Raw genomic sequence first — 16,294 nt, forward strand, 5'->3', positions numbered from 1 at the left:
GCAAACATCCACCAAACAAATTTTAAAAACCCTAAACAGCAGGAAAGTGACTTAGAACTAGCTGCTAAGAGGGGAAAAAAAGAATCAAAAAGCAAACAAGGCATTACTGCAAAATCACCGTAATGTTCAGTTTTCAGCAATATTGAATTTAAATATCACACACTGAGGTGTCCAACATGGAAAATCAGCACCTAAACTTGGACACTCCATGCCCAATCCCTTTATTTTTTTTTAATTTAAAAAGGGAGAAGGAGGGCAGTGACCCCAGCAAGGCAGCAGTAACCCCAGAGCCTTACCCCAAGGTTCTGAACGCTGACTGGTCCAAATGCACTGGTTTCCTGTCCCTGTTAAAGCCAAGCTGTGGTCTCCAAGGCCTGCCATCATTGTTGGTTTTTTCCCAGTCTCCTGGCTTCAGAACTGGAGCAGGTTTCCTGAACAATAAGAACAGTTCCATAAGTACTTGTCAGAGCAAATACTCAGATGGATAAATCAGAATTGAATGATTTGAAAGCTGACAGCTGACACTTACTTTGCCCCAGGTAACACTGTAGCCTTGAAAATAAAGTCTTCAGCAAATTGTGGATCTTTGAATGAGATGCTAGAAGAAAATATTTGAGGATTAAGTTCATTGCATAATGGAGACAAAGTGAAATAGTAGTCACTGCTTTATGACCAAGAAAGCTATAAACACACAGATAAGCAGAACAATTTCACTCTTCCAGATGGAATTCATGTTTTCCAGGACTAAGAAAGAATGAGGGTACAAGGAAAGAAAATAATGGTTCCCTGGAAAATTCAGCCTGAGTGACACAGCCTAAAGAGCAATGTCCTGACTGCACATACCACCTCCAAAGACAGGAGGAAAAATCCTTGTGACAGAGAAACAGGGACCGGCACAGAACAATTCCAATTTCCTGACAGTGGCAGATGGAAAAGCCAAATCCTTCCTTTAACTGATCACCCACAGGAACTACATCCCCATTTAAGACATCCTTCCTACTGTGCCCTGACAAAGTGTAACTCAGCATTTATTACTTCTCTGCACAGCTGCTGCTCTGGTTGAACCAAGCTGTGCCTCTGGAGATAAAAATGACACAGATCACAAGTGATTTTCAGTGTTTTGGGTGCTGCACTTTGCACACCCTTGCATGGAAGCCCACAGTTTACTGACCTGACTGCAGAGTTCTGTGTCAGATCCCGCAGCATGGGAACAGGAGACTGCACCACCCTGGTGAAGAGAAAAACCTCTGTCAAAACACCACCAAACACATTTCTCACCATCTGCTGCTCTGCCAACTAAGCCTGCAAAGCATTTATTTCAAAGTTAACCTGCCTTTCCCCTAAACCAAGTACTTCTATAAGCACTGGAGTGACTGAATCCTTATTTCTTAATGCCACCTCTTTTGCAGCAGATGTGTGGGGATTCTCTAGGTCTGTCTAGGGAAATCAAGGCTGGAGGAGGTTTCTTGTTCCTGTTCTGTCCAAGAACAACTCTAACTTGGTGATATTCTTGTCAACCATGACAAGAATGGAGAAATGTCTATTAGAGTGATCTGAGGTACATTTTCTGTCCAACCAAGCCATTGTTTGTGCACTTAATGCAAACAAGGCACTGAACACCTGCTTATATCTCTGAGCACAGTCAGATAAATGAGTGTGCATCCTACAAGGAGAAGATTACACTGATCATTCCTCAGACTGGATACACTCTCAAGAAAACTAAAAGTATAAATATTCTTACTATGTGTAGCTGGGAATAGCCCTGATTTTAGTGCTGCAGACTAAATGGAAAAAACCAAAATATATCTAAGCCAAAATATATCTAAGCTATCACTACCTGGATTTTTCTCAGATGTAATGCAGATTAGCATATCAAAAACAGAGTTTTGGGGTTTTTAGGCAATGTGCACTAATGGGATATCAGATCAGCCCACATTAACATCCACACAAAAGCAGAGAAGCCAAAACATGACCCTACTGAACCAGGCCAGCGAGCACTACCATTTTTATTACCCAGGCCTTGTTTCCTCATAAAACAATAACTAAACACATAAAAATCAGCCTTCCACAGGCAAAATGACAAACAAACAAAGCTTCCTCAGCAAATAAACAAATGCATTACAACATTTTAAAAATATCTGAGGCTGCTTTAAAAGCCAAGTTGAGAGGTTAAAAAATGGGACCACAGAATGCAAATTTCACTGAGCTGGAGGTAACACAGGCCTGCTCTGAACCCTCAGACCTACACACGTGGCTTTGTCTGGAACTTTAATTTACTCCTTGGGGGCACAAAACCATTTCTGCTGCCATAAGAGCAGGAGGGGCCCTCTAGCAGCAGGAACCCCCCCAAAGGCCACACTCACTGGTCCGGCAGGACGGCGTTGTCGTTCAGGGTGAGCTTTCCCTGGATGCCGTGGCACAGCTCCGGTGGGATGTCCACTGCCTAGGGAGGAAGGTTTCAGCTGCAGCACCTCAGACCTCCCATCTCACCACTTCCCCTGAGCAACAAGGGCAACCTACCTCTGTGTTCTTGGTCTTGTACTGCTCCACGATGAAGTCACAGAGGGGATGGTGCTTCCCGACAAAGAGAACGTCACCGCCAAGGCTGTTCCTCCTGGCTGGAGAAATGATGGGAATGGGGCAAGAGTTCAGGGGAAAGAGGGAAGGAAGGAATGCAGCAAAGCAGCAAGGCTGTCCTGGTGACACCTCCACAAAAGCCAAGTTTCACTGTGATTTAGAAGAAAGCTCTGAGAACATAGGAAAGACAATATCTACAAGAGCAGGATGTGTCTGGTCCCAAGGACAGCTGGCAGGCAGTAAAATAATGGGAATCTTGTGTTCAGTGGAGGAATGCTGAATTTAGAATAGAGTAACACTGCAGATACAGACAGAACAGATAAAAAACAACCCCAAACCCCACACAGCTCCACATTTTACGCACAAGAACCAGATGTTATTTCTGTACAAAAGAGAAACAAACATTAGCCTTTATAAGCTGAACAAGTGTTACAAAACAAATCCACTGAGGATCACCAATTACCAGCAGCATCCCTGAGGAAGAGTCTGTCAAACTCAAGCCAACCAAACATTCAGGACACCTTCTTCATTCATTTACGGTGAATTTCATAGGTGGCAACAAAATACCCCAGTTCTTTAGCCCAACACCCCAATTCTTTAGCCCAACACCCCAATTCTTACTCTCTTCAGGAGTGAGGTCAGGGTACACTTTCTCCAGGGCAGCTCTGAGGCGTCGCTCATCCACAAAGGGCAACAACGCCACACCTGGCAAAACCAAAACAGAGTTTCCTCCCACCTGTTGAAAAAACCCAGAGCATCCCCAAAAACAGACACCAGCATGGCAAGCTCTGATAAGATTCCTTAGCCAAGAAACAGCCAGAACAGTGTGAATCTGAAGGAATCATATTTTTGCTTCAGAAGTCAGATCTTTCTGTGGCTTTATTCAAACAAAACCTGTTGCACTCAAATTGAAAACCTAAAATTTTAATTGCAGTGTAAATTACACCCATCCACAGAATCTGGAAGACCTTGGAAATTAACATTCTTTAAAGAAAGGAAAAGTTGCATAAATGCTGTAGCTCTTTTTCCATTCATTGTATGCTCCAAAATATTTCTATACTCTCCAAAGTATTTTTGGCACAGTACTAATGAGCCACTGATTGTGCAGAACAAGATCCATTAATTAAATGCAAAGGAGACAAAAGACAATTACACACTGAGGCTGATAAAAAGAGAAGAATGATTACTCTAGTTCAGGACAAATGAACAAATCTAGAATGACTGCTGAAATTACCAATAATCATTGCCAATCCAAAACCAGTTACTGATTTGTAATTTGCTCTTCATACTAATTTCTTTACAAAAACACACCTGCTGTAAAATACTTGTCCCCACAACAAGTAACACAAGTTACCTTTGTGCAGCATTTCTCACTAAGATAATTTTCCAATTTCTTTCTATTTTTACAGGTTTTTAAGACTAATGTCTAAAAATTAAAAAGAGGACAGTTGAAGTTTCACCTTGCCAAGCATACTTCTTCCCATTCAAATCAATAGCAAAATCTTCAGGGTAGAAGTCAATGATGCTTGATTCCTGGAATTGGAAAAACAAAAATCACCCTTAAAGCCAACTTTGACACGGGTTCAGAATGTCATGTGGTGCCAAATAGAAAGGTCTTTGATAACAGAAACAGCTTTCATTAAAAGCCATTTAAATACAAAGTGAGGATGGGCACTTGTACTACTCAGAGATTTAAAACAAGAAATTGAGGAGAGAAAAATAAGGATAAAGAGGAGAGCTAATCAGGGTAAGTTATCTGCTCCCCAACTAAGTTTTGGAAGATTTCTGGAAAAAACTAAGCCATCTGAAGTGTAAGATAGCTGGGAAATAACATCTCAATTCCAAGAAATCACTTTTAAGGATTTTGAAAAAATCCTTGCAATCTTCCAAAACCTTTCCCTCCTGGTCTGCAGCATTTCTCTGCCTGAAGTGAGAAGCAGCAGGTCCCCCTCACACCAGTGCAAGATGACCTGAGCTGCCAGAGACAGGAATAAATACAAGAGGGATTCTCACTGGGTCTGTCATGAGTTTCCTCCACGTGGGCGGCAGGAAGTTTCCACTGGCGGCCGGGAACACCCCCATCAGCTGCTCCAGAGGCTTGAACTGTTGAGAACAGACAGGCAGGTGTGAGACTCTTGGAATGGGAGGGCAGATGAGCAGTGAATGAGTTGATAAATCAGGAGCCCTACCGGTTTGGAGCCCTTCTCAAAGTCTGAGGGCATGTCTGCAATGCCCTCGAAGTCCGAGGCAAAGGGAGCGTAGTGGAAAGGGTAATACCAGTTCCAGGATGCACAGCCCTGGTGGGAGACACAAAAATCAGCAAATGAAAATCATGCAGCCCGGTCACTAAACATGACAACGTGGCAGAGAGCAGTTCACACCCCTGTTTTCCACAGCAAAATCCCAAAGCTAACTTGGGGAGGTGGTGTGGGAGCAGAGACCCCAGCACGCCCTGCTGGGTGTGCAAATGTGAACAGTATTTGCTGCAGACGTGCTGAGAAGCATTCTGGTTTTCACTGGTGCTCCTCTCTCCAGCACCAGCACTACTGCACACTTGGAGTAGCACTTTGCTCTTCCCCTCTCCTTCTCCTGCCTTGAGCAGTGGGGAATACAAAGTGTCTCCTCAGAAGGGAGAGAATCAAGCAAACTCAAAACACACCAGAACACCATGCACCTCCTAAAGGAAACGTGGCTCCAGAGGGTCTAAGTCAAGCTTTCACCTCCTCAGCTATTTTTCTTAGCAGCACCAATTGAAACAAAAGCCCACTACTATTTTGACTTTTAGTTCTGAACGATTAAATGTCAACAAGGCTCCTCCAGTGATATTTTTGGTATACAAGTACAGCACCTATAATTATTCTCTGCAGTCCTTTGGACGGACTTGGAATGTTTCAAAAGCCAGGTGGATTGCTTTCATTCTCCTTTCTTTTTTTTCCCTTTTTCCTCCTCCTCTCCAAACAGATGTCTAGTGGGACATGCCCTGCATTATTAGCTTTCTGTAGGAACAGAAAGGCATCCAATATATTCTGGCACAAGTTTTATGGACAGCCAGCAGTAATTACTGGAGTCAATTTTTATTATGGTGAGAAGAAAAAAAGCCAAACAAAGATCCTCAAGCAAACCTATTTTGAAGTTCCCCTTGCCCAACAGCTTCCTAACCTCATTTCCATATCAGCAGGGAGTGATTTTCTAGCTGCTCCATCCCCATACAACAGACTGGAATGGTCTTGTGCTCTTGTACCACTGAAGGGGACACTTTTACCCACAGCTCACCTGAAGGCTCATTTCTACCCCTGGAGGCAGATGGGCACATAGGGAGTTGTGGGAAAATACTCTGTCATGATTAAAAACCACAGTTTCCTTGTGCACAGGATCCTGATAATTCCCACCTATAAAGGCATCCAGGTGACATCTGTCCTTCACAAAAGGAGGTCGTGCACACAAGGGTGGGGGGAACTCAGCTTCCCTGCAGACAAGCTGCACCAGAGCTTGCAAACTTTAAACTTGATGATTTTCATCCCCCACAACAGATGAGTCAGAGCTCAAACTCAAGGAATGGCTAGAGCAGGAGGGAAGAGGATACATTCCCATTTTGTTCCAAGGGGGGAGTGAAAAAACCTATTGGAAACTGCATTTTGTAGGCACCTGAGGTATCTGTCCTGCCTGTGCTCCCAGCTGGACAGGTGGCAGCCACTGAGGAAAAATACAAAGTTTTAAGAACACAGCCCTGTGTGGAAGCTCCAAATTCCTGCTGAGACAGGACAAACTCCTGGGCTGGAGCACACTGTGCTCCCAGGTCACACAGCCAGTCTGACTTTGCCTTCAGGGCACGGAGCTCCTCATTAACCATCAGTCACCATGGCCCACTAATCTCTTGCCAATCTGACATCTCAATTATCAAAAGATTTAAATCTGACACAGATTACTTCAATCACAACACACTTCATGGAGCAGCATTACAATCTACAGAGGAGACTGACAACTCTCTCCCTTGCAAATTCTTACTGGCATTTCAAGGGCTTTGCTCTTTGTTCTCTCATTTAGGCACGTGCAGTCATTATTTGTGGGAAAGGGAAAATATCAGCGGTTCTTGCTGCACCAAGATATGAGAACCAGAATCCTGGAATCACTGAGTTTGGAAAAGACCTCTGAGATGAGAGTCCAACCTGTGACCAATCACCACATTGTCAACCAGATCAGAGCACTGAGTGCCACATCCAGTTGTTCCTTCAGCAGCTTCAGAGATGGCGAAACTGCATTCAAACCCCCAGTGTCAAACAGAATGGGAACACATCTGTTTTACACCTTCAAAAATCCCCACAGCTTTCCCAAAACGAGCAACAGACTGAAACAACTTCAGACCAGAAACTTTGGGGTACCTGATAATAATATCTGAGAACCCAGCAAAGCCCTTCCACGTAGGACTGCACAACCTTGCGGCGGAATTTCTCATCGGACGCGTCCACGTCAAATTTGTTTTTGTAGTAGCGCTGCTTCCAGCCAGTCTCCCACAACCTGCAACAAACCAGGCACAGGCAACATGTTAACATGGATGGGCACCTCAGCAGATGCACATCTGCAGGTCTGAATTACACTGTAAAACAAAGCCACTTGCTGCTTCAGTTGCCATTTATATACAGTTTAAATGAAAGCAGAAAAAGCGATGCTCAGCAGCAACAGAATAAAATATGACTGTTGGCAGAATTGTCAGGGTTTTCCTGTTACCTCAAATATAAAGGCAAGCAAATGCAAAACAATTTCTGTTCTGTTCAGACAAGCTGTGATTACCAGAGGCACTTCTGCCCTGTGCTTGCTGCCTCACATCAGATGAGCTCCCTTTCACACAGGATTTTCAGTCTCTCAGGCCACAGGTGGACATTGGGAGCACAGGAGCCAACCAGGCCACGGTTCATCCTTCCTTCACACAGCTCCCCCTCATGTCTGTCCACAGATGGGGCAGGGAAAACAAACACTGGCTCCTCTTTCACACACGGGCAGTTGCACCCTTCAGCTCTGCTGTATCATGTCAGCAAAGAACCAAACTGGTTAAACCACATAATCCCTTAATAATGATTTGTTTTCTTACATGGAATTTTATTCCAAACCACTCCAAGAGGTCACCTCAAGCTGACACTGGTCAGATTCTCCCAGAGCCCTAAATCCTGTGTATGGAGCTTTAGGAGAGAGCCACAATCCATTCATGCTTCCTTACAGGATGCACATCCCTTTGGCTCTGCAAAGAGGATCTTTGCTTCTGTTTTGAGACAGTTGCTCAGGACACTTCCTAAATCCTTCCAAGACAACTCACACTGATGAGCAGGCAGAAAAGCCAAGAGATGCTTCCAAGACTTCCAGAAAAGCAGGTAAGCAAGAACAGAGCTCCTGGCACTGAAGGCTTGAGGGATGGAGTCAAGAACATCTGCAGGCTCTGAGCTGCCTGGCAGACAGACACTTGCATAAATTCCAAAAAAAACCTTTCTGTGAGATAAAACCCATCTGCAGCTGACTGCAACAATTTGCTCTGGTTTCAAAGTCATTCTAAATACAGAATTTATTTTCACAAACAGTGTGGTCGTATCCAGGACATCAATGCAGTTCTTTTTATTTACAATGGCAAGCACAGAATTAATTTCCACTCAGAAAAGGATATGAAAAAATATTCTGAGCTACAAAAGCTTAAACTGTGGTTGAATGTAGCACATCTTTTTCCTTGGCAATACCAACCCTGTCAGAACCACTGCTGCTCGTGAATCACCACAGTTCATTCATACTGTTCAAGCTTCTTTTAGCAGCTCTGCTAACACTCAGATGGAAATGAGATGGAGTAATATATCCTTAAAATTTATTATTTTATATAAAAATACTGCTTGATAGATGAAAAAAAAAATCAGTCCATTCAGATATAGACACACTGGAAAGAAAATAAGAATGAGAGCATATAATAAGAATTGTGATATTGCTAGAGCTGATGGGCCACATAACACAAATATATTGTGATGACTGTGAACAGAACTGCACAAGGAAAGAACTCTGAGTGTTAGGCCATGGGTAGATGTGGGCAGACTCCACAGAAAACCCCTGTGGCTGCACTTCTCAGGAACAGCTGTAAAGGCCTTCACCCTCGATGCAAACAGTTTCACTGAAATCCTTGACCAATGCAGACTCACTGGTGGTTAATTCCCAGAAAATTCCTGTCTCAACCATCCCAGGCTCAGCCCTCCTGAGACAATGCAAGAACTCAGAGCCAAACCAGGGCCTGCTGCAACCCAAAGATGGTGGAGAGCACTGACAGTGCTGCCCACATGTGGGTTAAACAGCTCCCAGATTCCAGGAGCATTCCGCTCACATAATCAGGGAATGTCTCGCCAAGCTCGGTCTCAGAGGGAGCAGTGGCTGGGAGGCTGCAAACCTGCATGCATACTAATCTGGATACTTAGCTTCAACAGCCAGAGCTCACCCATCTCACTGGAATTTACTGGATATCTTCACCCTCCACGTTAATTACCGCTGGATAAAAAAAGATCACAAAAGCATCCGAAGGCAGCGCTGCACTGAGCTAAATGGCATTAATTAGGCTGCATCTATCTCAGCAATTTGCTAACAAAGTGCTACAAAAAATGGCTTCACCTGATATTATCCTCTGGCTCAGGTTCACTGTCACTGTCCTCAGGTTTCCGCTTAATTCCTCCTCCCAGGGACGGGCTGCTGTCAGGAGTCAGGCTGGTGTTGGGAGATGCTGAAGTTGTCTAGGGTCAGAATTATCAGAGATAAACAGGGAAAGGTTGGTGGAGGTGGGGAGAGGAAGATTTGTTAGGCTTTTAAAAATGCAGTTAATTTTAACAGCTCTGTGATAATCACAAGGCTTCTCTTCAGCTCCAAAAAAACTCCAGGCAAAGGATGCACAACCCATCATAGTCAAGGTGCAAAAGGGAAAAACATATCTCTGTTAAAAGGCAGGCATTGATGCACACAGGAAAAGTTGTCCCTGGCTTTGAGAAAGAAACAAGTGCAATAAACACAGTGGCATTTTTTAATCAATTCATATTCTGGATACAGTCCAATTTTGGAACACCACTGCAGCTTCTGCTGCAACTTCCTTTTGTGGCACTAGTGAAAAAAAGGTGCTTCCAACTCAGAACTGCCAGAAATACTCTGAGCTGCTTCACAGCTGGTCTCTAAAACTCCTCTCAAATTTATCTATTTTAATATTAGAATCTAAAACAAATGTCTCCCATTCCATAAAGGAACTAATTTGTGTAACTCATGTGCAAAAAAGTTTTGAGATTAAAAGGGAAGAGCAGCAGAAATTAAACCTTGAAAAAGCACATTGTATTGAGACTTCAGAGACAGAACACACATCTCTGTGATGAAAAAGAACTTTTAATCTGTTTGCTGCTTGGATGAAGATTTATACCAAAAAAGAAAATACCTGTCATAATTGTTATTTAAAGATAGCAGGACTTCTAACAGGGCACTTCTTTCCAGTTTTTCCCGCACTAATACCTTGCCCAAAACTTCATCCAAATTTCTCCCTTCCCCAGCGAAAAGCATCATTCCAAGTAGAAATAAAGAAGACAATTTTATTCAAGCATGCTTAGAAAAATCACTTATTAAAAGCCACTTCCTTGAAAAATCATGTTTGAGGTGCCAGCTTTTCAAGAAAACTGGACAGAGCAGACAAAAAGGAGTAACGCAGGCAGTAATTCCTTCCTTTCTCTGTGCAAATGCCTCTGAACATCCACTCACCGAGTTCTGCCTGTCGTGCATCCTCATCTCAAAGGCAGCTTGTCGAGGGTTACAGATTGCCTGAGGGCTGGATCGATTTCCCAGGGCTTGAGGGGAAAACTGACCACCAGGAATAAAGGAAGGCTGATCCCTCTGCAAGATAAACACAGACAAGGCTGCTGAAAGAGCTGTGATCTCCCCAGCACTGGGATGATGCTCTCTCACAATTTTCAGATTAACATTATGGGGAAATGAATGCACAAAGACACATTTTTTGAATATGGAATAGAAAAAAAAAAAATCAACCTAACTTAATTTTTTTAAACTTTGAAGTAGTTACATACAAGGCAGAAAACACCATGATTACACCTGCAGTTCCAACATTCAAAAACTAAAGTAGACATTCAAATTCTTGCTAGTTTGGGTAAGGAATTCACTTACCTTCAATCTCTTCCTTTTTTCTTTTTGTCGTCTTTTAAAGTTATCCTAAATGAAGAACAAAGGGAAATAAAGTCAGTCATGGACACAGACTCCTTGGCAAATGATTTCATTATAATCCTCAACTGACCATGCCATGAGGTTTTTAGGGAGTGTTCTGAATAAGACATGGGTCAATTCCTGTGTCTGTAAATCCAACAGAAAGGGATGGAATTTTCTACCCTACCCTGAAAATCTATGGGGAAAAAAAACAGCTGGGTACCCAAAGCTCCAAAACTTTGCTAAGGATTTAAATGATCTACTAAATTTAGCTGCAGCCTTATTTGAGTGACAGCAGTGTTGAAGTATTCACCAGAGATTATAACAATGAAAATACAAATTCTGGGTATTTTTCTTATTCTCTTAAAGGAGTGTCTCTGGCTAATAGTAAGTGATTAAAACCTAACTTCAAGAATGTCAGAACAACAACAAAGAAATTACATCATCATCTTTCCTCTTTTTGAAAATGCTGTCTTCAACTTCCCCAACAGCCAGCATGATCATCTGGACCCGCTGCAAGTTCACAAATCCGCTTTCAGTCAGGTAGCCCTGCAGGTCAGAGAATAAGAGAGCTGAAAAACAAGCCTGTTTTGTGGCAAAGACCCAGATATTTTTAAAGGAAAAGGAAAAAACTCACCCCAGTTTTGTGCACCACGTTTTTATAGATGTTCACCAAGCGATCAATTGCTCCCTCCCTAAACACAAAGCACAGGGTGAGACTCCTGGTAGTGAAAAGCACAAGAGCTGTTCTTGCAGGACAAGAACACAGATTCTCATCTACCTGATCTCCAGAGATGGCAGGTGAGGGAGGAAATCATTCCCCACAAAGAAGCACATGAAGACCCAGTCATCAACACTCCTTTCAAAATCAAAAGTGAAAGGCAAGCTGGCCATGGTGAGCTCTCTCTCCAAGTACTGCAACACACACACAAGCAACAGGAGCTCAGAGAACACTGCAGGGGTTTGGATGGAACTTGTAGGGATTTATAGTTTTGGATGGAATTTATAGGGATTTATAGTTTTGGATGGAATTTTTAGCACCTCACCTCTCTCAGGACACACAGGCGGATGAAGATGAACTCTTGCTCAGAGACTGGCATGGTGTCGGCAAACTGATCGTGCTGAAAAACCAGAGGGGACCCACATCAGATCCAAGGGCATTCCAGAGCTTCTCCAGCCCTACTTGCAAGGTTTGCCTCAAGAGGAGTTGAGAGGGATCCAAAAACAGGCTCCCAAGCCCTTGTGCCAAGGGTGTATTTTGCTGCTTTGCACATCTGTTCAGTTACTGATTGTTTGTTCCCATTCAGTGGGAAAAACCCCAAACAACAAAACACCTCAAATGTGGACATCAGGTTTGGCATGACCCTTTTGTATTTTTATTTCCAAGGGGAAAGCTAGGTATTCCCAGCAACAATTTGCACCATGCTTCAGCTAAAACCAGCAGCAAGAACAATTTGAGAATCTCCTTGTACACTACAGATTAAAAAAATCCTAGAAATAGCAAAATTCTTACCTTTCCTTGTTTCTCTCTGGGCAGGCCTTGGCAATCCTTAACCTCATGCCCCAGCTGGTTACAGAGAGCACAAGGCTTGGGTTTGTTTGGTTTGAACTCTTCCCTAATGATGGTGAAGTTTGGTTCGTGTGTAGCTAAGCCAAGCATGATCAGATCAGCTATCAAGGGAGAAAAATAAAATATGATTAAGGATAAACATAATCAAGTTTTGGTTTTGTTTTTCTTTTAATGTTTAGAAGCAAAGTGGATTCTGCTTCAAGCAAGATACTGATGTGATTACCCAGGAACCACAAGCAAGAAAGAACTCACCATCAGCCCCACACAGACAGTGGTGAGTGTTTGGGTCGTGGTTGGGTTGAGCTGCACAAAAGAAAATTACATTTTGTCAAAGTCATGCTAAGTAAGTTATTACTGAGTTTAACTTAAAACAAAATGTCCACATTAATTGGAATTTTACCTCTTTGTCTCCTGATGTAATCCATGATTTTATGCTCCCCTTCACCAGGAGCACTGGCATCTGACAAAATAACCTGAAAAGAATTGAAATAATGGCAACAATTAATATTGCCAGAGGAAAAAAAAAACAGTAACTTATATACTGAACACAGCATCTGACTTATGAATACCTGAAATTCTAACTTGTGGTTTGAGCTAAAATATTGTGATTTAAGATGAAATTATTTACAATGAAGAAGCAAGTGAAGACACTTTCACTTTGCTCTGTCAGTTCCAGGCTGAAGCTGACACTGCTGCAAATTCCACTGAAACGATCACGTCACATTTGATGCGTCCAATAAATTATCAGGGCAATGAAATGGGCACTAGAGAACTCCCAGATTCAGCTCACTGATGCACTGAAACATGATCTCATCACCCCCTCCTCACCCTGACGAGAATTAGTGTTTATAAAACCCCTGTCTGATGGGGGAATCAAGCAGAGCCAACTGCCCTCTAATTAGAGCACTTGAACAGCCAGCTCATGGCACACAGCACAGGCAGCTGCATTTCCTGCCTGCACTGCTCCTCGTGTGCAGCACACACAGGGCAGAAATGGAGGAGTGGAGTGGCTGGGCAAGAACAGGGGAGAATCACCCAGCTCAGAAAGGCAAGAAAGCTGGCACTTCTGTTTTCACTGCCTGCCATTAGAGGAACAGAGAAATTGAGCCTGCTGAGGAAGCAATTACAAAAAAGAAACAGTGCAAAAGATACAACTACAATGTATCTTGACACTTCCCACAAAAGCAGAAAAAGTATTCCTAAAGCCCTGTCTCCCCATTATGTGAAATTGTGGCTTCCAGCAGCAAACCTGCTCCTTGTCCTTCAATGAAATCACAGCAAATGGTGCTGGGAGATGGAGTTATCAGCACACAATGGATCTCTGAAGCCTCAGAGGGATGTGTGTGCTGGCCTGCTGTTAATAACAGCTCACAGCCAGGCCAAGAGACAAATCTGTTAAATTTCTACTCTTCAACTGGATCTCAGCCCAGCCCAAACATCCCCTTCATCTCCCTCAAGTGTGAAAGTGGGAAACTCACTGTCAGGTTCTTCCAGCCCGGGTCGCTGTTCAAGCGGTCGGCGATGTAATAGCGCAGGCATTTAGCAAGATTGTCCATAAACTCAGTTCCCTGCAGAGGGTAGGAAGGAAAGGAATTAAACCAACATCCAGCCCCTAGAAATTGCTGGGTACAGGGCCAGGCCACTCACCGGGGTGATACAGTTGCTGTCAAACCTCTCCTTCACCTCCTCTGGAGGCAGAAAGCCACCTGGAGCAACAGAGAGCAGAGTTACATCCAGATGGAACACTGCCAACGTTTCTGCATGGCAAAACCCAGACAGCTCCCCTGGGAATAATTAACTCATTGAAACCAGATTGTTTAATAAAATTCCCACAAAACCAAACCAAACCAACTCTTATCACTGCATTATCTCCATCCTACAAGGTGCTGCCACATTTACAAACATTGTTACTTCAGCAAGGTGATTTCAAAGCCCAGCTAGCAGCAAACACTCCCCTCTCACTCCAGCTGTGTCACCACCACCCTCAAAGTTGCTCTGACTTTTGTTTCCTCACTGAATTTAGAGTTTCCACTGTCAAGTAACTCCCCTTGCTGGCAGCTTATTATCCCTGTAGAGGAGTATTTCCATCTGATCCCTGCTTTTAAGCCTCAATCCTCCTTTCATCAAGCCCTACAAACGTGTACTTCCTTCCAGAAGGGTTTTGGTTGTTTCTCACTGCATTTATCCCTGCTCTTCTGTTCAATTTATTTTCAAAAGGAATTAAGAGCACTCAACACAAACTCATTTCAGGCAGGAGACTGAAGAAGAAAAGATGACATTTTGTTTTGTCTCAGTTCTTAACTTTGGAAAACACAGATCCAGCCTTCTCCAGGCTTGTTCTCCCCTTCTCCCAGCAAAGCACACAGAGCTTTCTCCAAACCTTACTGAGGTGATCAAACAAGGTGATTCTCAAGGAAAAAACCTCTGATAAGGCCACTGCCCTACCTTTGGCCAGAATTTCTTGTCGGATTTTTTGCTTCTCCTCAGCAGCTTCCATGCCCTCCTTTGAGGCTCTGAATCTCCTGGACCTCTGTTGATTCATTTTGGCACGTGGGGCCTAAAAAAAGTACAGGAGAGCTTGGGTCACTTTTTGCATCTGGACAATCTCTCCTGTCCTGAGAGGTGCTTTGGGTCACAAGTTATTACAAAGAGTTGACCTCTCATCAGACCTACTGATGGCCAGGTTGGATGGAGCAACCTGTGCTGGTGGAAGATGTCCCTGCCCATGGGGAAGCAGGAGATCTTTAAGGTCCCTTCCAGCACAAACCATTCTGTGATTCTGTGCAGTGAGGGGAGATGAGGATTTTCCAGCTGGAAACCCAGCGTGTCAATACTCACCACTCCATCTATGGCCATGTAAAGGAGTCTCCTTGGTCTCACAATGTTGAAGATCCTGTCGATATACTCAAAAATCGCCACCATCATCTCATCTTCATTTTTGGGCGCTGGCCTAAAACAAAGAGCATCCAATTTAACACCTGAAATGCCTCTCACCTCTCACCTTATCTCTCAATAAGGAGAGAGATACAGCACCTGCAAAGAGCTAAACAAAGCCTTACTTGTCCTCTGGGTGTGTGCAGGGGTGAATGATGCCATTCATGTCCAGGTAGAGGTTGTCGAACTCCACCTCGTTGGGGTTGGGCTTGCTCGTGTCAATGGGGACCTTGACACCATTGCACTCCTTGGCCTGGGGATGCAGTGGGGACAAGGATTGCAGCTATTAATGCACAGGCTCATCAAAGTCTGGTTTGGTTTTAATGGCAGCAGAGGAAAAAGTGTACCCACACTAAGAAATAAGTAATTATTATTAAAATCAAGTGCCAGTAATAAGTACCCACACTACCTGCAGCTGCACTTTTCACTATTAAACAGCACTTCTTTCTACACCTGCTTTTAACCAGAAAACACAATAATGGGTTATGGAAGAGTTGTTTTTTTCTCCTGACAAGAAGTTTTCATACCTCATATTATTTCTTCATCCCAACCCACCTAGAGCCACCTGTGTGCCTGGACTGCTCCAGCAGTGGATTCTTCAACATCCTCAACAACCACAGTCATTTTCGTTTCCTCACCATAATTTCAGGTTTGTTCTCTTTGGGCCTTTGTTGTTGTTGGGCTTGTGGTTTGGCTTTGTGGTTAGTTTGGTCAAAGGACAATCAGCAACACTGATTCTCCCTTCCATCAGCCACAGGCATAACACACATGGATTAAAACCCAAGAGCGTGGAAGAGACAGGACCTGAGCAAGGAAAAGCCTGATGGTTTTCAGAAGAATTCTGGCTGGAATGGGTTATAACACATCCAAAGGTGGAACAAAGTGTGCTCTTGAATAGCTGGGCATAAAGCCAAGTTTAAAAATAAACAAAATGAATGGCATGTTTTGAGGTGAAACTACAGTCACAGGAGTGCATGGGATGGGGAAAACTGGGATACCCCTGGGTCTCCC

At 43.5% G+C, this 16,294-nt stretch overlaps 1 protein-coding gene across 1 annotated transcript in view; it reads right to left on the minus strand.

The window, feature by feature from the left end:
* XRN2 (5'-3' exoribonuclease 2) overlaps positions 1-16,294 on the minus strand; it is a 32,515-nt gene that overhangs the window by 12,876 nt on the left and 3,345 nt on the right. The window contains exons 2-26 of the mRNA XM_059469091.1: positions 15,409-15,536; positions 15,188-15,299; positions 14,795-14,906; positions 13,997-14,055; positions 13,828-13,917; positions 12,750-12,822; positions 12,602-12,652; positions 12,293-12,450; positions 11,826-11,900; positions 11,561-11,694; positions 11,417-11,474; positions 11,221-11,328; positions 10,744-10,788; positions 10,324-10,455; positions 9,205-9,323; positions 6,957-7,092; positions 4,767-4,874; positions 4,591-4,680; positions 4,038-4,110; positions 3,199-3,282; positions 2,521-2,618; positions 2,364-2,443; positions 1,172-1,228; positions 530-598; positions 297-431 (exon numbers count right to left, since the gene is read on the minus strand). Coding sequence (XP_059325074.1) covers positions 297-431; positions 530-598; positions 1,172-1,228; positions 2,364-2,443; positions 2,521-2,618; positions 3,199-3,282; positions 4,038-4,110; positions 4,591-4,680; positions 4,767-4,874; positions 6,957-7,092; positions 9,205-9,323; positions 10,324-10,455; positions 10,744-10,788; positions 11,221-11,328; positions 11,417-11,474; positions 11,561-11,694; positions 11,826-11,900; positions 12,293-12,450; positions 12,602-12,652; positions 12,750-12,822; positions 13,828-13,917; positions 13,997-14,055; positions 14,795-14,906; positions 15,188-15,299; positions 15,409-15,536 — 2,384 coding nt within the window. The remainder of the gene's footprint in view (positions 1-296; positions 432-529; positions 599-1,171; positions 1,229-2,363; positions 2,444-2,520; positions 2,619-3,198; positions 3,283-4,037; positions 4,111-4,590; positions 4,681-4,766; positions 4,875-6,956; positions 7,093-9,204; positions 9,324-10,323; positions 10,456-10,743; positions 10,789-11,220; positions 11,329-11,416; positions 11,475-11,560; positions 11,695-11,825; positions 11,901-12,292; positions 12,451-12,601; positions 12,653-12,749; positions 12,823-13,827; positions 13,918-13,996; positions 14,056-14,794; positions 14,907-15,187; positions 15,300-15,408; positions 15,537-16,294) is intronic.

The sequence above is a fragment of the Ammospiza nelsoni genome, chromosome 3 (assembly GCF_027579445.1).
Source record: "Ammospiza nelsoni isolate bAmmNel1 chromosome 3, bAmmNel1.pri, whole genome shotgun sequence".
Lineage (NCBI taxonomy): Eukaryota > Metazoa > Chordata > Aves > Passeriformes > Passerellidae > Ammospiza > Ammospiza nelsoni.